General features: G+C 37.2%; 1 protein-coding gene across 2 annotated transcripts in view; it reads left to right on the top strand.

Moving 5' to 3' along the window:
* The window catches only part of DOCK4 (dedicator of cytokinesis 4), a 3006016-nt gene that overhangs the window by 1645140 nt on the left and 1334601 nt on the right, over positions 1-26275 (top strand). For both annotated transcript variants that reach the window (XM_044088673.1, XM_044088674.1), the window contains exons 11-12: positions 2303-2435; positions 11769-11857. In XM_044088673.1, coding sequence (XP_043944608.1) covers positions 2303-2435; positions 11769-11857 — 222 coding nt within the window. The remainder of the gene's footprint in view (positions 1-2302; positions 2436-11768; positions 11858-26275) is intronic.

Here is a 26275-nt window from a genome sequence, read left to right as displayed (position 1 = left end):
GTCTCAAAAAACTCCAGCTTTACTCTGTCGCATATCGCCTACTCATAGGCGATCTCTGCCTAACATACAAAGTTATGTCAAACCCAGAGCTGTTGGACATGCTCCACTTAAAGAAATACCAATCCCTCTGAGCTACACGCTCTAGGGACCTAAACCTTGTCAACACAATAAACAGAACATGCTGGAGGGATAGATTCCTGTCCCAGAGACTTCCCATACTCTGGAACAAACTACCTATCTATATCAAACAAACCTACTCATTAGCATTCTTCAAGAAAAATCTTGATGATTGGATGGGAGATAGGAAATTCACCCCGGGGATCACTTCTGTGACTCTGCCATTCACCCCAGGGATCACTTCTGTGACTCTGCTCGACAGTGGAAAATCATTTTCTTGGGTGGCAAAAGCCAGGGTACCATTTGGCTAGGCTTATATAGGCCCCAGGGCCGATAGCCTAGTATCTTACCTGTGAACGTATAATGTCATTATACTTACTGTCCTTACAGTTCTGTCCAGATTTTGATGTCTTTTGTGACCATAATTAGCTTTGGCTGCACTGTTTCTCTTGCTTCTTTTGCCATATCCCACTTTTTAACCCTTCGTAGATTAAAAATTGTGACACAGCATGTATGAAGAAGAAAAATGTGAATTCAACTACGTAGCAAGAAAGTAATAATACCACAGGAACTGGATCAGGGCAGGGCAGTTGTTTATTGCAGTGGGCAAGAAATGGGGTTTGTACCTTCTTAACTGGACTGGAAAGCCCAAAGTTGCATTCTGAGAATGGTTTTGGAAGACTTCTGTCTCTTCCCATGTCATTAACTTGGTTCTGAAGTCCTCACATGCCCAATGTGCATACCACATAAGGGCAACATCAAAATTACAGTGTTAAACTAATAACAGGTGAGAGTGAGGAAGAATTCCAGTTTGTCTTCCCACTCTCTGCCCGCTCACTGAAGTGACAAAGCTTCAAGAAATAGAGGTTGTATTGCCAGAACTGAGCAGATATATCTGATGATTTTTGATGTATTTTTGCTTCTTAATACTAATTAGCCCTCAGAAGAAACATAGTCTCTCTTTAAAAAATAGCTACCCTTCTGTCTGAATGTTTATAACACAGAAATTCTGGGATCGTGATGTGCATTCAATGACAACAATTAGATTTTTAAACCATAAAGTCATTATTAAAAATTTACATGTGTACTATATTGCATCATGTTGCCTGGGTAGATCTCACAGAATATGTGGCCACTGCTCAGTGGAGAAACTTAGGGTGTTGTTATAAGGATTAAGGCAAACTGGGTCCCAAAAATTTCCTGTTGATCATTTTCAAGTAAAAAATATTTTAATTAGAAAGATAAATAGAATTTCATAAAACGGTACAAATTTGGTAAGGTTTAAACAAATGTCAAGTTTTCTGCATTGCCATACCTCTTGGCTGTCCTGAATTTTGCAAACATCTCTGATTTCAGCTCATATTTTTCCCCATAAAATGTTTTTCTTGTAAATCACTCTGGATTAAAGTTGGTCAGTAATGCTAGACATTAGATTTGCACATTCTTGCTGTCCAGAAAATTCATGTTAATTTAAAATCTATGATGCTATTAACATTTTAAGTGAATTAGACTCTTCTTCTTTTGGCTTTTCCCAGTTAGGGGTCACCACAGTGGATCACCTGTCCGCTCATGATTGGCAGTGGAGTTTTACAGTGTCGAGTTGCCAGCTCAGTGCCCAACCTTCCACAGAAGGCACACGCATGCACACACTCACACCTAGGGCCAATTTAGAGTGTCCAATCCACCTACAGCATGTCTTTGGGATGTGGGAGGAAACTGGAGTACCCGGAGAAAACCCATGCGGGCACAGAGAGGACTTTCAGACTCCACACAGAAGGCACCCCAGCCAAGGATCGAAACAGAGAACCTCTTGCTGTGAGGTGGCAATACTAACCGCTGCACCACCGTGGCCGCCCTTTAAGTGAATTAGAGTAATATTTATAAGTTGTCCCTCATTTTGAGCCTTTGTCTCCCCCTGAATTATTTTTGGCAGTGTCCAGGATTCTTGAGCAAAGAAGTTCAGTGATATGTACACTGTTGTTTCCATTTTTTCCCTTCTGATTACACTTTCACAATTATGATATAAAATCCTAATAATATATTGAAAGGTTGCTATGTACATATTCATTTATGACTGATGATCTAGATGTAATAGATTCCTTGAATCATGATTCGTTATCAGGCTTCTTGAACTAGTCTCATTTTTCAAGACTGTAATTGCTACATATTCTTTGTAACTTAACAGGTCGAATGGGAGCTGGTGAAAAGAAAAACATATCTAATGTCCAGTATCGAAGACCATTTGGATGTGCTGTTGTCAGTATAGCAGATCTGCTTCATGGAGAACCCCGTGAGGATCTTGTCTTGAAAGTTTACATGTAAGATTTATTTTCTTGAAAACAAAAAAATATGTCTACTCCTTAGCTAAATCATTGTGTATTTTTCTACACGAAATACAAACAAATGTATTAAAGTCTTCTGTCTCATATTTCACTAAGTCATTGAGAAGTGAAATGAAATAGTGATCTGTTTATATTTCTGTACACATTTTATACTATATTTCATTACTAGATGGCCTTTAGGGTTAAGATTACAGTTTATTTTGTAAAAAAATCTAACTTGTATGATTTTTATTGCGTTATTTCCTCTTCTATGCACTTCTTTCTGCATTTCAGCATACCTGATTAATATTAAAGGTGGAACCTGCCATCGTAGGACACATCAAGCAATATTTTTATGTATAGTGGCAATTTGTTTTGAATAAAGAAAAAATGAATTTGTTATTCAGAAATTATCTTATACTAAATCTTGAAATATTAAGGTAAATTGTAGCCTGAGTATGAATCCTATAAATCTCTACTTTCCAACTACACACCTGACAGCTTGTTTACTAAATCTGGTGAAGTGGATACAATGTATAGATGCTTTTATATTTCCATAATTTGCAACACGTGATATCACATTAAGGTCCTGTAGCTACAAAAGAGAACAGCAACATAATTCTGCTGGTTCATAAATAATAAATACTAGGCAATTAATCTGCAAATTATTACATACCTAGCCAATATCCAGGCAGTGACTAAAGGCGAGAATCAAACCTGTACCTTGTGTGCAAGGCAAACACATTAATCATTATACCAATCGCAATTCCTTGTACCATGCTAGATGGAATTTGAACCTACAGTTCCTGGCTTAGGAGGCCAGTGTCTTACCCACTGGGCCACTTGAGCCTAGTTATCCATTTTGCATTGAAAACAATGTACATTGGCAGCGCAAATAATAAGAACATAGTTGCTTGAAGATTCCAGTTTTATTTGCTCTGCAAATGTTTCTGAATCAATTGAATAAATGTTTATGTATGTTAGATTTATTTACCACTAAAGGACAGACATTTATGCTGTGTGTGCTATTCTTCTTCTGTGTGGTAATACAGCAGCATCCAAACAGTTCGTGGGAGAGATTTTTTTGACTGCTGTGTGCTTACCTTTTCTTTATTTTGAAACAAAGATTTGCCATGGTCTGATTTTGCATGTATGTTCGTGTGTGTGTGTGTGTGTGTGTGTGTGTGTGTGTGTGTGTGTGTGTGTGTGTGTGTGTGTGTGTATACATATGATTTCTTTAAATTACTCATCAGAATTTCACATTTTGCCCAAGTTTTGCAGAACTGACAAATGCCACATTCATGAGATGTTATACAGAAATAGAAAGTTAGAAAATGCACTATCTAAGAATAAAAAACTGTTACACTGCTTTCACAGATTTCCTTGCCGAATTAGAGTTGTCACTTTTCAGTTGTTTAGCACAACACTTTCAAGAAACTGTTCTAATTATCCAATTGATAAAAAATGTGTTAGTGAAAATCTACAGGTGCTTTGAAACAGTGAGACTATGAATTTATTTTTGGACTTAAAGTATATTGTAATAATTTTACTCTTAATGTAGACATCATCATATTCATCACAGTTGTGTCTAAAATGTTTGCCTGTAGTCTGTACGCTCATCTAGTTATCAAAAGTTAAAAAGAAGTAGATACAAAGACATGGAACTGCAGTGGAAGGCTATCCACTGAGATGTAAATGCCCCAAATTGTGTGGCAAATCACAAACCCACCAACAAGAGGAGAGAAAAGTGAGGCACAATAAAGTGGCAGAAAACGTGGTTCACAACTGTTGCCTCACAAACTTGCCATAGTAATGTCAGGCCAGCATGGCAGATGTGCTGTGGACATAGGTTTCTATTAATGGTGGTGTCAGGCACTCAGCAACATCTGTCCAAATGCATATGAGCAGAAGAGCATACTAGTTGGTGAGATCAGACTGCACAGGAATGCAGGGCACTCTGTATTGATACAAGTGGTTGTAGGCAGCATGTATGGGAAGTGAATGGATGATGGTCACTGTAGAGAAGGGTCGAAGAGGACATCTTTTTTTTGCAGGGGAGCAAGCAACCCTGCACCTCCCACACCACTTTTATGTTTGTATACCAACTCAGAGATTGCACAACTGTGGAAAAAGGAGAATTTCCCTTTCTCCTCTGTTGTGTATTTTCAAAGCCCATTTGACCAAATGCGGGTTGATGAATGCCTTTTGACAAAAACGTTATTCAAACTAATGAAATACACCCTATATAGGATCGTAGTTGTTTACTAAGCTAACAACCACAAGGGCCTTTTTAAGATTAGCCACGCATCCCAAATTTCTGACAAGTTCTGGTACCCTTGGTAAGTGTAAGCAGGGGCTTGGGAGATGAAACATTTACAAGCAGAGGCCTGGAAGATGAACCATTTACAGGCTGCCTGTGTCCATTACACACAGAGGTGCCACACCAGGGATGAATTTCCTGTTCCCCATCCAATTGTCCAATTTACACTTGAATTGGATTAGGGAGGTACTCTGCTTCACTTGGATGGGGAGCTTGTTCCAGAGACGGGATAGTGTCTGGGATGCATACTTGTCTGTCCAGCAGGTCCTGTTTATATCACAGGCAAGGTTTACATCTTTAGAACGGGTAATTCTGGTGGTGTTTGTTTTGTGGATATTAAGGAGGTCCATCAGAGTGGGGTCTGCCAGTTTCTGCCCTTCATTAAGTGTTACCATTACCTCTTCAAAGAAAACCACAAGACTCAGAAGGCAGGATTTTCTCATAACTACCCTGCTTTTCCTTATCTGTCAGAATTAATTCCACTACGTCATGTGGGTAAGCTCCATTAGGACTCTGTATAATTTTATATTGAATACTGGCAAGGCTGATAGGGCTGCATTGTCTGAGTCTGATTTTCCTTCTTGATGAATTGGAACCACTAAAACCTGTTGCCATTGGTCAGGAACATGTCCAAGTGCTTACATTTACTTTAACATGATTGATAGGGTTCCAGTTTGGTTTTTCTTGATTCTTTGTAGGAAGCTTTCAGGACTGCTGCCTGGTCCTGTTGAAATTGAGTTTCTAAAGTTACTTACGGCAGAAGTAATCACATTTGTAGTTCTAAAATGGATGTCTTCCTTTTTATATCTGACAATCTGACATGCTTCTTTACTTACTTTGGAATTAGTGTATTTTTGTCTGTAAGCACATTCGGTATATCCTGTGACTAGGTAATAACTTCCTTGTTTGTTGTTAGCATGTTACAGTCAGTTTTCTGATATAATTAAGAATATTTTATTTTTGCTTTCAGCCTTTGAGACAAGTGGAATTCATATAAAGATATGGATAATTTGATAACAAAAATGTGCATATTGTTTACATTTAACCTAGGCTTGTTTTTACGTCTATGATTTTTCAAAGTTTAGTAGTATCTCTTTTTTATGTATATATACTTTATTAGTATCACTAAATATTCTGTTTAGGTGGTACATGTGATGTTCAGGGAAGGGCTGTGTAACCCTAACATTTTGTTTTAGATGGGCTGGAGTGGTTAACATGTAACGGTATTCACTGGGTTTTTGTGTTAATTCAAAAGGAGCCCTTGTGGATTGATGGGATGATGAAATTTGGCGGATCTGTATCAAAAAGCTAAAGGAACATTTCATTGTAAAACCACACATCTAAATAACATGTTTAATGCCGATTAAAGACCTGAGTATTGTACTCGCTGTGGTTCAGTTCTTTCAGGTGCACAGTGAGACAGAATGTTGAAAGTTGTGCAGGGCTTTTCTGTCTACTTCTCAGTCAAAAGATGATTCCATTACATGGACAGGGTGCTCCATGGCACTCACGTTTCTCCTGAAATGAAGCAGGGTGTTTCTTACATGCTGCCTCCACAGTGACATGATACAGTGTAATGGCATCAACGGCAGTATTAACGCAGTCCTTTTCAACCTTAAAGCGCTCCTTTTCTGCTGTTCATCTAATGCTTGAGAGATAGACTCTACTGTTCTTAGGCCTGTCAGTATTTACATTTCACTGTTTGCAGTAGTTTTGAAGGAAAGGTATTCTGTTTAAAATTAAGTTACTGGCTTCTTTTATTTTCACCACTGGCTGTTTTCCACCTTGCATTGTATTAGCAACACAAGAAAATGACAATGATTCATTTCAGGCTGTATGTTAAGGCCATGTTCCAAGGTACCATTTTAACTGCTCTTGCATTCCTCTTTAGAAATACTAAAGTATGTGCTTCACTAACACCAGTGATGAGATCATTCTTAGATGGCAGGGAGCCTCCTAAAATGAGCACAGTACACAGTAAAATTACAAAATAAATGTTAATGTTTTATATTAGGAAAACTAATTTGCAATCAGATTATTGTGTTTTACTGACAAACAATTCCAGTTTGATGCTGTGACTTCACTTGCATCTTTCCCTGAATCAGGAAGTTACTTGGGCACTTTTTTCCCCTCTATTATCAAAAGTTTCTAAGCTGACCAGACTGCTTATAATATATATATATATATATATTTTTTTTAAACTTAGGGAGGAAGTAGTTTTCTCAGATTCGCTAGCTCATGTCTTCAGTGAGTCACTGTCAATGGTAGGTAACTTTTTTGAAATGGGAGTTTGTGGCCAGTTTGGATGGTGCTGTTTACACCCTAAAGGAAGCAGTGGTACTACTGAGTGGATCACCATTTGGAAAACAGACCAAAAAAAAAGCACACCTAATTTTTCTAATTTTTTTCTTCTTCTATTCTCTTCTCTATTCAGCACAAAGTAGTTACACACACACATACATACAATGTATGTATGTACATACGTGTGTGTGTGCATTTGTGTGTGTCTGTCTGTGTGTGTGTGTATGTGTGCATATGCATATATATATATATATATGTGTGTGTGTGTGTGTGTGTGTAGATATATATATATATATATATATATATATATATATATATATATATATATATACATTAAAATGCATCATATGATAATGGTATTTTTATATTGTGTGACATTGTTATTAATATTGTAGGTTGTTGTTTGCAAGTGATCAACAGCAATCCAAGTTGCAATTCTAAATTATTGTAAAACATATTGTTCTGTGAAGCTGTTTGGAATTTCTAGAAGTAGCATGCAGTTTTCTGAGAATAGTGTCTCTGCATGCCTATGACACATTTGATCTTGGAGAAGTATATTTTACTATGCAAGATATTGCATGTAAATATAGCAACTGTCTGCATGTAGCATTTGCCAAAAAGTTGGATCCAGAAAAGTTTGCATGTTTGTATTTTCAGTGCTTATAAGAAGCTTTCAGTCTAGCAGGGGATCTTTACTGAAAATGACTCAGTAGGATCCACATTTTCTCTGTTAAAAATGAAAATAAAATAAGTAATAAAAAAACATAGGTTAGGTTAGGTGAATCACTGAGGGGAGGATTAAAAAAAATCATTAAACCCTTACAAGAATCAGGGAGTTACTGGAAGAAAATCAATGGAAAAGATTTTTTAAATTGATGCCGTCAAGAAAATTATCGAGTAAGACAAAATAAATGGCATGAAAAATATCTTTGAAAAACAACATATCAAAGAATCGCACAAAGAGAGATGTAACCAGTTCAATATTTAGAAAAGTAAATTCTCCCCAGCAACGATCAGTGTGTATTGGCTGATATGTGTAACTGTATCTTTTATGAAGTATTCTAATATGCAACATGGAGCCACAAAATGCAAAAATGTTGTCCAGCATAGTAGGTGTTAGTACACCCCGTGAAGATTGCAATGCACATATAGTGTGAAGTCAGATTATGCTTTTGCTTGCTAATTGATTAATTAGTTGAATCATTTTAACTTGACTCGCACTGTCTTTGGTGTTCTTAACAACAGCAATAGTGTAAAAGATAAGCAGTTGCTGTGTCCCATAGACTCTGTGCTGGAGCTACATCATTTTAGGATATATTTCTCAGATATAAAATTTGGAAGTGAGTTATGGGCAAGCAGTTATTCTGATGAGTGCAGTCCTGCACCATTCTTTTAGTTATGTGGGCAACTGGGTGCTCCCCCTAAGACACATCTGTAGTCTCACCGCTGCATGTTTTTGTGTGTTACCTATCAAACAGTGTGACTAGACCAAGGAACATCAAGGAAGATGGACTGGAGACTGGAAAACAGCTAATCTGCAATTGTTTAGCATGTCCCAAGAATGCATCAAGTCATGTCTCAAGAGTGTATCAAAAAATCGTATGGTGCAGAAGCCTTTAAAAGAAGTTGATGAAGTGATTAAAGAGATTTTTAAGCTTGGGTCTTTCTGAGCTGGATCCATTTACTATTAGATTAGATTGGCCATCTCAGTACCACCTGTGTGAGACTGTCAGTTGACTTCAATGGTGTTCGTCGTAGATGTTCATCATTTGAGATTGCTACAAGGGGGAATGGTTCCTTGCTCCATGGTGTAGCAACCACTTAGTTGATTATGTACAGTGTTGGCATGCATAGCGGAACCCTCTGCATGAGGGCCAAAGAGGGCTTCTCTTTGTTTTGTGTTAACATGCAAATCCCTTCTTCCCCCTGTTTTGTTTTCTTCAAAACAGGACACAGTCAAAAAACAGTTTTGGTGAAGTATTCTACACAGTTTTGCCTTTATTGAAAGTAAGCATAGTAAATTAATGGGTACCAGCTGTAGAGTACAGCCCAGACTGACAAGGGATCAAAGTCCCCAAAAGACACATTTTAAATGACTGTGTAACAGCCTGTTATTTTTTTATTAATAATTTTTATTCCCATTAGAGGTAACACAAGCTAAATGTTAACAAACTAAAGAGTGCTGTTCTTCACTGCTTAAAAATACTGTTGCACCCTGTATCCTGTGAGGAATTAAGGATTTTTGATAAAAAAAAAATACTGACACAAAAATGATTGGGGTTATTGTGTAAGCAAACTGGATTTTCTTAGCAGGAAGGATGTAAAGCAGTTAAAGTAGTTCAGCTTCTGTGTGTTGTAGTGATATAAGTACATAGGTTCATAGGTTAGTACTAGGCTAACTGCCCTTGTGAGCCATTTTAAGCCTAGCCAATTATCCCTTGTGAGACTCAAAACCTGTAGCTTGTGTTTGTAAGGCAAACGGCTTAACCATTAGGCCACCCTCCCAACATTATTTCCATTGTCTTGCTTCTTAATATTTCATACTTGTTTTTTTACTCACATGGACCTAGGCTTGGATCATTTTGGCTAGATCATTATCTCTCTTTTGGAAAGGCGACTTTTTATGTTGCCACCCTTCATTCATTTATTACATTTTCATTACCACAGTTAAAATGCAGAAAGTGTTGGTGCACCTTCTTCATTTATACTTGGAGATTATGATGTAAGACAGGGGCCAGCCCCAGCCTCAGACTGAAGGCTTACATTTTATTTATTTATTTTACATTTGTTGACTGGGATAGTCCGACTGGATACAGGTCCGTTTTCAGTGGAGGCCCTGGGAGAAAAGCTCCAAAGGTAGTTACAAAAAGCAAACATAACAGAATACAAATTAAGCACAGTTTGCAGACTCATTTGAGACATGTAAGTTGTACGTCTGCAAAGAAAGGAAGGAAATTTAAATATATATATATATTTTAAGTTTAAATAGTTTATAAATTTAAATAGCTTAAATCGTTATAAATTTTCACTGGGAGTTACCTTGATTATATGCACTGCCAGAAAGCCATGTACTAGAGTTATACACATTTAAATGTTTCCTCCATTAACATTTAGAATGTTCATATAAATTATTTTTGCTGGAGGGTTGGTCTAGATTCTCCCTTTTTCTTCTGTTTTCCTCCCCTTCTCTGTAGATCAAGAATATGGTAGTTTAAATGTTATTATTTGTCCATGTTTGCTTCATTTGGATGTATAATGGAAAAACTCGATGGCTTCAGATCACAAACATTGTTGTAGAATGTCTGCATCCTTTTGAAATCAGCAGGAATTCCAACCTTTGTTGCACACCATGGGCAAGGGTGTTTTGTTGTTATTACTTGCCAAACTTAAAAGACTATAGTTATCCTGTTATCCATTTTCAGGTTTGCTTTTCTGAAGATTACAGTTATGGTCTGCATAATATCATCAAACCCATATTAATAATAATACCATTTCTGCAGGAGAGGTGAGCAATCACCAGATGTTTAAGGTTGCACTTTCACCAGGCATTAACATTTAAAACTGACTGTGAGAAGAGCAGCAGAATTTAGTAAGACTCTTCTCTAAAGCTTGCTGTTTACACTTTTGTTGCATACATGCTTCAAGAAGGCACATTTTTTCTCAGTCCATGATCACCAGCAGTGGTTCTCAGGGTGCTGTATATTTAGGTACTTCTGTATTTCCGTGTTGGCCTGCAAGTCCCAGAACTTGTTCTGTTTACTTTACAACTCTGCAGGGAGGGCCTGAAGGGAAAAATATTAAAAGAGGTATCTACTCTAACATTAGACCTTCAAAGGCACCATAATCAGCAGATGTACATTTTATTTCTCCATCTCGTAATGAGCCCTTGTTTGCTGTCTCCTGGCATGAGGCTAATAGATCTCTTCCCACTCTTTAGCATTCTTTGGTTGTCTGAAATTGCATTCTTTAAATTCCTTTCCAGGGAAATTGTGGGGATTTTCTCCCCTTTTATTTTGATAGACATCCAGTTCCCAGTGCACTGGTATTTTTGGCTTGTGGGGTGTTTTCTGTAGGGAACTGTTTGAAAAAAAATACCTTATATAGTTTATACTCACTAATGTCTGGTGGCTGATGGTTGTTATTTTACATACTACTGAGAAGCTTTTGAAAATCTATAGCTGTGGCTGATGACTGACACAATGTTTCACTCCTTTTCTTTTGCAATTCTAAATGGTAAAATGAAACAGTATAAGCTACTGATACATTTTATATTGCAAGCACTGCAAGTATCTTGTACATTAAATGTGATTGCCTTAGCAGGGGATATATTTTAAAGCAATCTTGATGGATTTATGTAACATACAAACAGGTGTGGAGTTATAGAGGATGTTTATAGTCCTCTTTTACTGATGTATTTTTATTGTAAAACTACAGCTTCTGTAAGTCCTGGGAATATAGAGTTAAATATATTAACCTGGAGCAACCAGTCTTACAGATTTTATGTTTTTATTTGTTAATGAGCATTTTGTTGTGATTTATAATAAGGAACAATTAAATTAGTTCTGTTTCATCGAGTAAATCTGTAAGTAACCAGAATTCAACGTTTATTTCAAAACTTTTTTGCTGCTGTGAATTAACTTGTCTTGCATCTGGTATTGATTACTAAACATGCAGAACTTTGATCTGACATTTGCTTTCCTCTTTAATAGGTGCAACACAGAAAGTGAATGGTATCAGATTCAAGACAGCATTATCAAAAAACTAAACGCTCGCTACAACCTGACAAGTGCCAACACTGGTGAGGCTGCGCTTTACTTAAAAATATTCCCCTTTGGAATAATTACAAATCAGATCCTGTGTTTATTTTTGCCTTATGTTCAATAATGACTTATTTTTTTATTTAGTACTGGTTTCATGTTCTGTGCCATAGTTAGCTATAGAAGTACCCCCCCCCCCCCCACACCTGAACTGGAATACAGAAGCTGTCAACAGATGCTTCCTGGCCATTCCACTCTGATTTTTCTACTGGCTGTACTACAGAAGCCTCACATCCTGTAATCTCTGGCTTCTGTTTGTCCTTCTTGAGTGTGTTTATTGGTGTCTGTGCTATATATTACTAATCTGTTTCACTGTATTTAACACCATCACTCTTGAGAGTCAACATCTTTGCATCCTGCAGTTTTCCTGTAAAGAAATGCTTCCTTTCACTGTCCCCATTGCTGCATTTGCTATTTACTTTCAGCCATGGCTGTCACCCATCCAGATTTTTGCAAAATGTACAGATGTTTGCGTCATATTTTTTTGGTGTGTTCTGGCAAATCACTGAGTACTGAAGTCACTAAATAATGGCATACATTTGAGTTTATCCTTAAGAAAATGCATGCTAACATAAATAATGTTATTTTAGCAACTTTCTGAGTTTATAAAAGCAATAGTTAAAATCTGTCCTTGTTTTTGGACCTTTGCCTTTGCCACCTCCCCCATTATTGTAGGCTGTATCCACATAATGAACCTATAACTAACTAATTTCTTGCATAGAGGTAGAGTCAGCCCTGATTTTTAAGATTCTTCTGCTTCCTTCTGAAAAATGCTATTTTCCAGTCTCCTAAATATTGCTTTTTATGTTTAAAAATCTGTAACACACTTTCCTATTCTCTGATGATGCAATACTGAAGTCACCCTTTCCAAGTCACTACATTATATTTTTTGCTCTGCTTCATATTTTACACCCTTTTTGGAACATATTTTACCCTGCATAACCCTGTCTGTGTCCACAGGTAGTCATAGGAGAAATGGCACCCTAAGCAAAGAGTTCCATAGTGCCTCCCTTTCTGCTAACTACCCCACTGTACACATCCTTTTTGCCTCCAACCCCTCCCCCTTCGTCCATTATCCAGATTACTTTTTTTGTACTTGTTTTCACATTTTGTATTACTTTTTTGTACCTGTTTTCACATTTTGTATTACCTTTTTGTACCTGTTTTCACATTTTGTATTACTTTTTTGTACCTGTTTTCACATTTTGTATTACCTTTTTGTACCTGTTTTCACATTTTGTATTACTTTTTAGTATTTTCATGCATCTTTCAACACCCCCGTAGCTGAGCCAGCCACCCCTGTATTAACTATGGAGGAAATAACTGAATTAAGCTAGGCATCATGGTGCTACTAGACCCCCAGAAACCATTTCTTTTCGTTTGCTTGTTTTTTCCCCCTAGGGGTTCTGAGGAACTTTGTTGAAAGTGTTTCAGTGTATAAGTATTAATACTTATTCTGATAGATGTCTAGTGGTAGACCTTTTTATTAGTTAATTAGTCATTTTGTTAGTTAGTTTCTTAGTTAAAGTTTGGATTAGTAGGTTAGCCGTAATAAGCTGTTCTTATGTTATATATTTTAGTTTGCCTATTGCTTTTTAGTTTCAATTCTAAGGCAGCACAGTCTCAGTTTACATTGTGGTGTTAAGGGGGAAGGGGGACTTAATTAAAGGAATGAGTTTGATGCTTTTATTGCTCTTACCAGAACCACCCTCTGTAACCACTCCATTGCTCCAAACAACCTGGTTATGTATAAATAATTAATGTTTTTGATTCTTTTCATTATACTTAACTAGGATCGCTTGTTTGTGTGTTTCAGTAAAGGATATTCCATTTTTAACTCAACTGTGGACTACCTACTGCTTTCTATTTTATTATTTTGTAGTACGTATTTTACAGTTCAATTTATTAGTAAACTAGGAGCATAACATAATTCAAGGAGTGAACTTCACACCCTCCACACTGCAAAGTTTATTCTTCATTTGTTTTTTTACCCAGTATAGGTTGCATACTGGGTTTTCTGAGACTTCGAGGGATACCACAGATTTTTCTTTTTAAAGTTTTTGTTTCAAACTCTTTGATCTAGTGATTGCTTGAGCAAAAATTATTACTAAGGAAATAAATTTAGTCTTACTTTTCAACTTTTCCTGCATCCCTTTAACTGTCTTAGAGTGCACTGTTATAAATCTGTGGTGCATAAGAGACTCCAAAATACATTTTGCAATTGCATGTTATTGTCTTAATGCCAGCAACAGTTGTATTTGTTACTTAGGAACATTGTTATCCCCTGTGGCATGTAATCTTGCTTTGTGGTGACCACAAAACTTTTCAAAATGTAGTTAAATGCCCAGTTCTCTATAATATTGAAAATGTGAGTCAACGTAACTTCTAGAAAACACATTCCTTTAATGAGATTCAAATAACATTTGTTCAAAATATAATTGTGCTACTTTATGCATGCAGTTTTCTACTTCCGTAGTACCTTTCATGAGGGAATTCAAGACCTTTGGAATGGAGTGACCTGGTTTTTCCTGTAGAGAAAAACAGAAACTCTCGCCATTTTTATTAGGTTAATATTTTGTGGATGGAAGGCAGGGAATCATTTATGGTTTTTGCATACAAGTTATGTAAGGTTTCAGACAAGACAAACACAAAACTGCACTAAACAACAGATGACAGTTGCTTTTCTGTTTAAGTGGCATTTGAAGCAGGATCAAAATTTGATTTTTGAAATCTGTTGTGAGTTGTTTACAAAATAGCTCACCTTTGTTAAGTGTTGCTAGAGACTTTGATTACTGTTCTGAATTTATGGATTTTATAAATTGTATGCCTTTAAGTTAATTTACGTTTAGTTATTTATGCATAATTTTTGCTGATTACAATTCTTTGTTTGAATGAACATACAAAGCTACTGTGAAAACTTTAAGCATTGCCCAGCTGTAGAGCAATTACTGTCGAAGTTCTGAAACCTTGAAATTCATATGGCCTAGAGCATATGATCAAAGTTTTAGAACTTCGAACAGTAAAAATAAATAAATAAAAAAACAAAAAAATCTATTTTTAACATTTTTTCAGGGGGGTAAGCCTCCCTGCATTTCTCACACCCCCTGGTGATTAAATATACCAACTCTAAGATCACACTAGGTTGAAGGTAAATTTCCCATTTCAGGTTGTACCGCGATCTCCATTTAATACGTTCAAAGTTTTAAAACTTTAATCATGACCATATGACTTCCAAAGATTTGAAACTTCGATAATCTGATAAGGACCCAGAAGCTCATACCACCGTGTTACTAATTTTAATTATGGAGTGGAAGTAGCACTGATATTCAAATCATTCTGAATCGTATTAGCAGTGCAGGTTTTGTGGGTTACAAACTCTTTCTTTGAATGTTTAGATATTTTTGGAATTTTTTTTTCATGGCATCATTATCTGTTTATTTGTACAGCAGTGTTCCTTTTGTTTAGGATCGTGTTGTGCATACTGTCAGACTGCTACGCCATTTAACTTGTCTTTTTGGATGTCCTTCTTTCCTTGTTTTTTTATTTGAAATACAATGTTTGAAATAGAAATAATGTTTTCATCACTTGATGTAGCTCTTTTATGTATTACACAACTACTCAGAGTCTTGGAATTTATTAGCCATCCATTCAACACAGTAGAATTGCATCTGACTTGTGTAATGGTCATATGAACAGCTGCTGCAGTCCACAGAATTTACTAGGCAAGTAGAAGTCATAAGTAGGTTATAAGATCTTTCTTCCATATCACACACACACACACAAACACTCACACTCACACACAGTTTCAGTGAGTGTAGTGCAAGGCTAATTGCAGAATTTCACCTGTAATTATTTCAAGACATGTATATGCTCATAGGTTAATACAAGGCTTAGATTCATAAATGAGTACTTGGCAATCAGCCTGCAAACCCTTTCAACCCTAGCCAAAAAATCCTATTCAGAATTTCCATCTAGCCTTAAGGTAGGCAAGGAAAGATAGACCAGGAGAAAATGTGAGACTGCCCAGCTAATTATCTAGGTTTACCTTGAAGGTGGCAAGGGTGCTACTCTGCTTAACATGCAGTGAAAGTTTGTTCCAAAGGTGAGGGATATGTTGGGATAGCAATCTATCATGCCAACATGTTTTATTTATGTACTGATGAAGGTGTAGTTCCTTTAAATAGGTATTTGATGTACTATTAGTCCTGGGAAGAAAAAGGACATCATGTAGGGTTGGACCTTTCATGGCCCAAAAAGCTAGACTTAGATCTCCCTGGAGGAGTCTGCAAGAAACTGAGAACAGAGAAAGGACTGACAGTCTTTTTGAGGCCACTGATCTTTTAGTTATGAATCTCTGAGGTCTCTCAGGTTGTGTTTGATATGTTTAGATAAATGCATGGCAAAAGGTGCATTATGTTCAATAATTGTCAGAGAAGATATGAGTAAAAGGGACTTAAGACTTCTTTGGATCTAGTGCAGATAACATTGGAAATCAGATAGGCCAAGTAAAAGGCTTTCTGAACTACTGTGGAGACATGATGGTCAAATAGTAAGGACTTATCAACAAGAGTACCCAGATTTCTTACAACACCGTCTGAATGGAGAGATGCATCTCCTGTATGGTAAGTGAAACTGCTTTGTTTACCAAAATTAACTAGGGTACATTTTTATATTTAATTTGAGACCATTGTCCTTGCACCAGTTGTTAACATGGTCTAAGGTGTGTTGCAGCATTTGCAGTTTAGTGTAAGATTGAATAACAACACCAAATTTACAGTTATTTCTAAACTTATGTAAAGGTCTGAGAAATAAATGCTATATAGGAGAGGGCCAAAAACTGACACTGTGGTACACCACTGGTAACTTTATTTTGCTTTCAGAAGTGACATCTGCAATTCTAGCTATGTGGATTTTTTTCAGACAACCAGTTCGCTATACATTGCACAACACAAGGATTTATATTCAGATTTACAATTCTGTTAGTAATGCCTGCATGGGAAATAGCTTCAAAGGTGTTGGCCAGATCTAGATATGCTGTATGCACTGAATAACCACTGTTCTCTGCTTCAGTTACTTTTTTTGAAGAAATTAATGAGGATAAAGAGGAAGCATCTTCTTTTGATAAAAACAAATGAAGTTGATGGGGCTCCAGGATATAAGAGATTTTCAATGTCCAGATTAGTCTGAGATAATGCACTCCATAGCTTTACATATGAGGCTAAGGAGATTAATGGGTCTATAATTACCAGGATCTATTGATGACCAACCTTGTGCAATGTTATCTAATGGCTGCTTTACAGGCTTCAGGAATGTAACCAGTGGACAGGCCTAGATTAAAGACGTTTAGTAGAGGTTTGGAAAGGCCATATTTGGCACTGATAGTCAGGCAACCTGGTTTGTTGACAGGGCCCATGGATGAAGTATTCTTAGTTTTTAAAAGGACTGAGAGACCTTTTTCCATCAGAATTAAAGGGAGTGGCTGGGATTTCGGAGCCTGTGGAAGAGGTATAACTGTGGGTTGGGTAAAATTTAGCTAGGATTTCTTTGGGTCAGAGACTGAAGCATTATTGTGGACAAGCTCCAAATATTGTTAACTGTTAGTTCCCAATTTTCTGACATAGTTAAAGAAAGATATGCAGTTATGTTTGGTTTTAGTGGCTAATTTAAGTTCATACTCAGCTTTGACCTTCCTAATGGTTCCCTTAATCTATTTATTATTTAGCTTAAGTGTGATGTTAAGGTCTGTAACATGAGACTTCATATAAGCACATTAAGCAGTTTCTTTCTCTTGTTATATAATTTTGTATACAGGTATCCCACCACAGATGTTTGTTTTTAAACTTCTAATTTTATTTGTGCCTTAGAGGGACTTCCTTATCAATACAACTATTTAAATGGGAGTATAAGTCAGAGACATAGGTAGTAGCTTTAGCAGTATGATCCTTCAGGGGAAGATTACAGCAGAATTTACTTAAGTCATCAAGTAACTGAAGAAGGTTTGCTTTTGAGAAGTCCCTAAATACAGAGCTATTTTTAGGGAAGTATCACAAGTTTAATGGAAGAAAGTCACCAAATTATGGTCTAATTTAATTAGACATGATGATACATATGGAGATGTGCAAGAAGTGGCCACATTTGAGAGGACAAGATCTAGAATATTGAGGCCCCTAGTAGGATGGTTAACTATATGTGAAAAGAGTTAGCATATATAATGTCAAATAAGTGCTGGGCATGGAGACCATTGTCAGCGTAGATCAACCAGTTTAATGATGAATGGTTGAAGTCCCCCATTGGCAAGGGCTTAGGTTTAAGGAAAATTTCAGCTAATGCATAAGATAGCTATCATCTTCAGAATAGAATATAGAGGGTGCACTCTAGCTAGCTATGAAATGGTAATTAGTCTTGTTGTGGGTGATTTGGACTTGTTAGAAGTTCATGTGCGGTATCCCAAGGCATCTGTCATAAGCTGATGATATATTTGATGAATCATGATACTCTCCCAGAATTGCCATTGGGTCTGAAGACATGATAAGCACTATACCCGGGAATAGAGGGAGAGTTTTCATTGCTCTAAAACCATGTTTCTATGACTAAATATATATGAATGTGTTTAAGTTGGAGGAGAGCCACAAGTCTAGGTAATTTTTAGTTAAGACTCCTGGCACTGAGTAGAGCACATTAATGTGCTCCAAATTAGAATTTATTAGGTTGGAATTATTGTTGATCTATTGAAATATATAAACAATTTTATAAAAGTTGACAAGAAAGGGGGATCAATTATATGGTGTGTATAACTTGTTATTGTCTAGCTCTAGGGATTTTTCATTCCATGTGGTACAGATTCCTTCTAGAAAATTATGCTGAGTAAAAAAAAAGGCTTGTGACACCCAAAGTGTCTCTTTTGTATAATGAGCACTCTTAATATCCAAATATTACAGTCCCAGGAGGTCATAACCTTGACCTTCTAGTTGAGGATGCAATGTACTCCAGGTGGAGACCTTTGGGGATACTGTTGCAGATTTTGGGTTTAATGGTAGCCACTGTCTTTGTGGTGCTATTTTGCACCCCTGATTATGTATGAGAATGCAGATGTTACAGTGAACCATGAGTTGTCAATGACTTCAGAGCCACCTTGTTCTCATAAAACCTTCTGCTGATCCCAGACCCATGTAACTGAGCCTTGGAGTGATGAACTGTTCCCATTAGTCTCAATGTGGGTCTGCATTACTTGTTTTTTGTTCTTACAGTAACAACACCTTTAAACATACCATGCTACTGCACCAACTTTACAGAGTGTAAAATAAAAAAAAAAACTAAATGAAACAGAAACATGTCACACCACTTCCACAATGCAAATGAATATAATTAATAGATTAAGCACTACTCCTTACTCAAGCCTTCATCGAACTGTGAATTTCCACAGAAATAATACACTACAAAAGATTTTCTTCATGCAATGGAGTGATGAGCAGATTTAAAGGGTTACACATGATGGACAGAGTGCCAGAAGAACTTTGGACAGATATTTGTGATACTGTCCAGGAGGTGGCAACAAAAAGTATTCCAAGCAAAAAAAATAAATAAATAAGAAGGCAACATGTCGAACTGTGGATACTTTATAAGGGGCAAAGGAAAGAAGGGGAGCCAGAGGCAACAGAGATACGGGGCAAGAGGCAACAGAGATACGGGGCAATAAATAAATATTTCAAAATGAATGAGAGAATAATGGGAGAAGCCTGTCATCTGGCATCTAAATTACCATGGCAACACAAGGTCACATTTCTTCTGCAAGCTGTGGTTTGTTGTTATGGTGAAGTACATTTTTTATGACCGCTTCTAGTGACAGAAAGTCACCTCTTTCTGTATCCTGTAGACCTAGTTTTGCTGGATCACTCGCCCTACCTTGCATTTCACAGCCTATGTTTTGCCTCCAAGATATAAATGCTCCACAGGAAAGTACCTTCCTTGATTTGGAAAGCATATATATAATTTATGAGCATTTTCCATGCCTTCCAGAGTACTTCACTGACATATGGTTCACTGCTGGCCTCTAATATTTATCAAATGGAGGAATATATTTTTCTTCCAAGTTCTTCTGTTACTCAATTTAGTTCAGATTTTAATTTTTTTTACAAAGGTGGTTAGGTTTATTGCTACTGAAAGGCTTAGCTTGGAGCCCTCCACTCTATGTTTTTGTATGAGTTTAACCTGAGTCTATAATGGGTCTTCTCCCCGGCCATAGGAAGAACACAGAACTGGTAAGTTAGTTTCTTAGTCCATTTAGAATGGCAAGGAAGTGGAATATGTGACTGGTGGTGAAGGATATGGCAAGCTATATGATTTTACAGGCTGATTTTTTTGTCATAATAAAAAGCTGAAGTTTGGTCTGTCCTTCTTGGCTGTCTTTATAGATTCTTAGAATTACTTCTGGTCATTTTTCCTACTTTTTCAGTAACCAAAAGTTCATAAAACTCTTTATTCTTCAAGTTCATTCCCAGACACCTAACTAGTGGGACCAGTTTTGTTTTGTATAACCTAAAATAAAAGGATGAAAATTAAAAACCAAAAATATGTAAATTTGTTACTGACTCTTGCCACCAGATATCACTGCCTTTTTACAGAAAGGAAACAATTTACTGCCTACTGGGAAAAACACTATATTTATGTCATATTACTTATGGGAAGACACACTTTGTCTCAGCATTACTCCTTAAAATTCTTCACCAGGAATACTGTTCCCATTTTGATAATAATTTGAAAATTGGGTCTTATTACTGTCCCCCTGAGAGTACACAATCAAGGACCATTCTCACTGAAAATATTCTTTTTAACCTATTTGTGGTCAAGAAAGCTTTTGCTAGGGTAACCTTCTGGTGCGATCTATGTCAGACTTTGTCTTGGCATTGTCTTGGCATTTCTTATGGTTACCAAGGTAATCACTATCCTGTCCAGTACTTCCTGATGTTGAAGATCTTTTCCACACCCCCAGCCTATAAATATACTACTTCTGAGGATGCAACAACTCAGAAGAAAGGAAAACTGTTTAATACCCTTTTCTCTGAGTTGGTGCAACCCTGGAGGTAGTACATTCAGAGAATGGAGTTGACAGGGAGAACCCCCACATCAAGTGGATGTAGGGGGGAGAATAGTTCCCCCAATGCAAAACATTAGAATTGAATTTATCAACTGTTATTTATGCGGTGATTGATGTTTCATCAATGAGTTCTGTCTTAGTATGTCCTTAACCACCATTCTTCTCAATGGTTATGTGAGGGATTTTGTAGCTGCAGAATATACATGGTTATCAAGACATGGTTTTATCTAATATGTGGTCTGATAATCCAATACAGTAGTAGTTTGTGTAAGAAATTTCTGTGTTAAAATCTGAAAAGGTTCGTTGAAGAAAGAAGCATTATTGTTGTCAGGGTAATAGATGTTTCTTAGCAGAATACTTCCCCCCGGCATGGAAGAAGTTAGAACTCATCTTCTCACCTTGTCTACCAATGTATTATTAAACTGACATTAAGTACATTCTTTTGTGTTAAGAAAAGATATTCCTCTAAAACTAGTTGGTCCAGAATCTATTGTTACTATGCGTTGCTTCTCCTATTACAAAAAACATACTTTCCAGTGAATACCACTGACCATCTCTTTTGACACCCCATATGTTGTGTGGGTTCTAATGAGATCTAAAAAATTTGTGGGGGCATTTCTCCCAAGTTATGAATGCCAGAATAGTCGTGCCTACTTTAAGCTGGTCAGACCTGTATCCAGTGTGATAGCTTCCTTTCATTCAACACTGTCAGTTTGCTCATAATTTAAATTTTCCAATAAGCTTGCTTTATGTCAGCCAAAACTATTCTAATGCTTTAACCCTTTGACTTACTACTTACTTTGTGAACATTACCCAAGCTGATGCCTACATAATTTATACTGGTTTCACATGTCTATATTAATGTCTTTTGCATCATTTCAGTAAACTTGGACTTGCCAGTGAGGTTAGTGCATTTGTAATGACTGATCATTACCTTGCATGGTTATTATATCACTCTTCATGTAGAATTTGCAAATATTGTGTGTATGAAGGCAGGGAATTACATTGTGTATCTTCATGTGGTACCTCTGTCAGCTGAATTATTTACTTGTTGTGTCTTTCGGCTCTTCCCGGTTAGGGGTCGCCACAGTGGAACTCCGGTCCGCTAATGATTGGCAGTAGATTTTTACGTACTGAGTTGCCGGCTCTGACGCACAACCTTCAACGAAGGTACGCCCATTCACGCATGTCTCCACACAGAAGATGCTCTAGCTGAGAACTGAACAGGACAATGTCTTACTGTGAGGTTAACAGTTCCCTCTATCGTTTGACTTAAGTATCTGTATAACATATTGAGTTTGACATTCATTGTTTACCTTGCAATCTATATTGTGTCATCCTTGTATTTTTTCCAGACTTCCTCTGAAAATGGGACTGTGCAACAGGAATCCTGGTTAAGACGTATAATAAAATAAGCAAGTGTGCACCTCCTTAGATATTCTTTCCCCCTTAACCTGAGTGCCTCTCTATGAGTATAGTTTCTTAAAAAAGTCATCTATCCATCCACAACCCCTTTTTTCCATTTTGGAAATGGGGTCGGGGTTAAAAAAAGTCATCTTTGTTCTTTTTCACTGTAAACTTTTGAACATCTTTTTTGTTTTTATTATGGAACCAAGTCACTAATATTTGTGAAAATACTTGGTTTTACTTGTAGTCCTTTTCTTGCCACAGGTGCAGACAAACTCTAAAGAACAACAGAATGACCAGTAAGTAGATATTCCTACTCAGCTTTGTCGATATCTAGTCCTCTCAGCTGGAGCGCAAAGCTTAAAGCGTAAATTATGGTCTGCAGATACAAAAAAGAGCTGCATGTCCTGCTCAGGAGATTCTAAAGTCCACAAAGTAACCACAACTGATAAGCAGCATTGAAAAAACTGCAGGTCTTATGCAGGATGACACACAAAGGCACAGAACTAATACACAGTTGGAAACAGTATCCGGTTAAACTGCATGCATATATAGATTTATCCCAATATTTTTTGAGAGCTCAATTGTTAATATTTATTTTCACACAAAGAAATAATGCAAGGGATAGGAAATACTATCTTAGAAAGGGAGCATTTAATATTTATTGCAGTCATTTTGCTATGTATTCTCTGTACACCTGACAGACCAACTTCTAATGAAAAGAAAACATTCCATGTGCCTTTTAGATAAGTTAAAACATTTTGGCAACGTAATAAAGGTTTGAGACATTAAAACTTATGCATGCAAAATAGTTTTAAATGCAAAACAGAAAAGAGGAGACAAACGAGTTGATTCTAAGTCCAGTATAACTTATTAAAGATACAAAAAGTCAGTTCAGTAGAGGTTCATCTCTCACACTACTGCAGAAGCCTTTAGGCTATATGAGTAGTTTTCCTGCCCAAGAAACAAAAACTGGCCAGGTTAGTAAAGCTCTAGTTCCCCCTCACAACTCCACTCTTCCTGCTTATTGGCAAGCCCCAAGGAACGAAATCATCGGTCAGAGTGAAGATATCTTCATTATGCTCTTGCCTCCTAGAAGAGAAACAGTCCAGAGGCTTCACAGGAGCAGCAATCGGCTTAGAGCTTCATTTCTGTCAGGTACGTCCCCATTGGGGAACCACTTCACACAAGTGCTGACAGGGAATTTGTTTGCTACTTGTGCTTTTACCTTGTGAAGGGGCTGGGATAAGAAGTGTGAGAGTAAGTGTGCTGCTGGTGGACATTCAGTGAAAACTTATCTTCTGACCAACCTGTCCCAGCATATCTTTCTCAGCTTCAGCATTAATACCTTACTAAAGTCCTTCTGGTTCCACTCCCACAGTATGTAGACAAAAAAAAAACACTTCCCAATTACCTTTGTTTGTGCCATGGGCACAGTCTGTGCCTCAGAAGATATTGTGAGAGTATTACCAATGGTTGTTCCTCAGACCACTCACTCACCTCTCTAGCTTCCTCTGGTGTAGTCCATGAACCAGGGGTCAGCCATGTCCTCTTTGTAGGTTCTAGTTTCTGATATGTGGGCATGGATAAACCATCTTCTACAGGGCTGGAAGACACACTGTGAGATTCTTCATGTGGTAACCATCCATATTACGCCCCCACCCCCCATTAAGGTAACCACCATAAAAAACTTCTCCAAGACAGAAGTGGCAAACCTCAAAACACCCATGCAGACGGAAAGTAGAAGTACGACTGCTGAATCCTACACCAATGCACTGTATGAACACATACACAAGTGTACTGTATGAGCACATACATGAGTGCACTGTATGAACACATACACGAGTGCACTGTATGAACACATACATGAGTGCACTGTATGAACACATACACAAGTGTACTGTATGAACACATACATGAGTGCACTGTATGAACACATACACGAGTGCACTGTATGAACACATACACGAGTGCACTGTATGAACACATACACGAGTGCACTGTGTGAACACATACACGAGTGCACTGTATGAACACATACACGAGTGCACTGTGTGAACACATACATGAGTACATGGATCATGCCATCCCAAATAGAATCAAGATGCTCTCCTCCAAAAAAGGAAGCCAATCTGGTGGTCCCCTGCCATAAACAAACTCTACAACAAAAGGAAGAAACTGTTGCAAAAAAGAGTAAAATCCCAAGATTGGAAAAACTCCCTTGTCAGCCTCAGTAAGAAGCTGAGATCCCTCATAAGAACCTCCAAAGCTAGTTATGAAAACAAAATTGCCACAGATTTTAAAGACAACCACAAGGAATTCTATAGCTATGTCAAGAATCTCAGTGGCAACACTCAGATCTGCTCCAAGTTACAGCACAATGGCACCAAATATACAGAGCCAACCGATATTGCCAACATCCTGGCAGATAGGTTCAGTGCTAACTTCACCCCCCCTCTCACCCCCTAAAGGGCCCACCTCAATACCGGAAGAATGCCAAGTCCCGGTAATCACGGCCGCATAGGTAAAAACTGCACTCTCCAAAGCAAAGAATACAGCATCCATGGGACCAGACAACATCCCGGGGTGTGTTCTGCATGAACTACAAAACGAACTGGCACCCCACATAAGTACCATGTTCAATCATAGCCTCACTTCAGGCTTTGTGCCTACTGAATGGCGCACAGCTACAGTTATCCCACTCCACAAGGGGGGATCCACCATGGACCCCGGGAACTATTGCACCATTAGCCTGATGAGCCTGATCTGCAAAGCCATGGAATGTCTCATCATGGAACTTATAAACAAAGACATAGATAACCTTCAAATTCTGGACCCCACCCAGTTTGGGTTTGTGAATGGCAGATCATGTCTCCTAAACCTGATAGACTTTTTTGAAGAGCAGCAAAACACCAGTTATCTGATCGAGATGGCTCTCAGCCAAAACAGTCAAATGGAAGAAAAGCAGCTGAGCCAAGTCACCACGGCTTATAAAAATCTACTTTAATGATGCAATCACACAGAGAGTAAGCACTTTCACGATCACACTGACCGCTTCATCAGACTAAAAACATTTAGTGATACACTTGCTTTTAAACACATACTTCAGTCAAGTCATCAATCAATCAATTATATAATCAGTCATCTCATATTACAAAAAATATACATATAAAAATACACACACACACATATATATATATATATATATATATATATATATATATATATATATATATTTGTCATCTATCATAAAAAAAAATACAAAAATAATACAAAATGCATAGGCTTGATATATTAATGTCTAAATGTCCTTGCTTTTAAAAAGAGTTTTAAGGAGACAGCTTCATTAATTTCAAGTGGTGTATGTGCATTTAACCTAAGAATCCATCTTTGTTCTGCAACTTCAGTTTGTTTTTTCATATCTCCACCACTCACTCCTTCCTGTAAAATCTCTAGAACTATAAATTTAAAATAATGTGAGTCACCTTCCGCCTCTACATGTTTAAATAAAGTATCTGTTTCCTTTTTATTGGAAATATCTCTGTAGTGCTCCTGTATGCATTCTTTTAATGTATGATTCATCTTCCCTATATAGTATGCATTACAGATTATGCAAAATGCAAAATATTCATGGAATATTCGCATAGCACTACCCCCCTTTTGAAATTTGCTAGTAAAATTTCACTAGAAGAGATAGATTTTCTAGATGTTAAACTGAAGAAATCTGATGTGCTAGGGATTCAAACAATGTACAAGAAACCTACTAGAAGGAATGCCCTGTTGCATAGGGGCAGCATGCACCCAACATTTATTGGGTATAATGTGGTGAAAGGGCAAATACTTAGATTGATGAGACTACACAATGATGACCCACAACTTAAGTTAGCACTGGATAATC

Source organism: Protopterus annectens, chromosome 11.part0, assembly GCF_019279795.1.
Source record: "Protopterus annectens isolate FY-2018-M chromosome 11.part0, PAN1.0, whole genome shotgun sequence".
Lineage (NCBI taxonomy): Eukaryota > Metazoa > Chordata > Ceratodontiformes > Protopteridae > Protopterus > Protopterus annectens.
The sequence above is the reverse complement of the archived record's forward strand: the minus strand, read 5'-3'. Positions and strand labels throughout refer to the sequence as shown.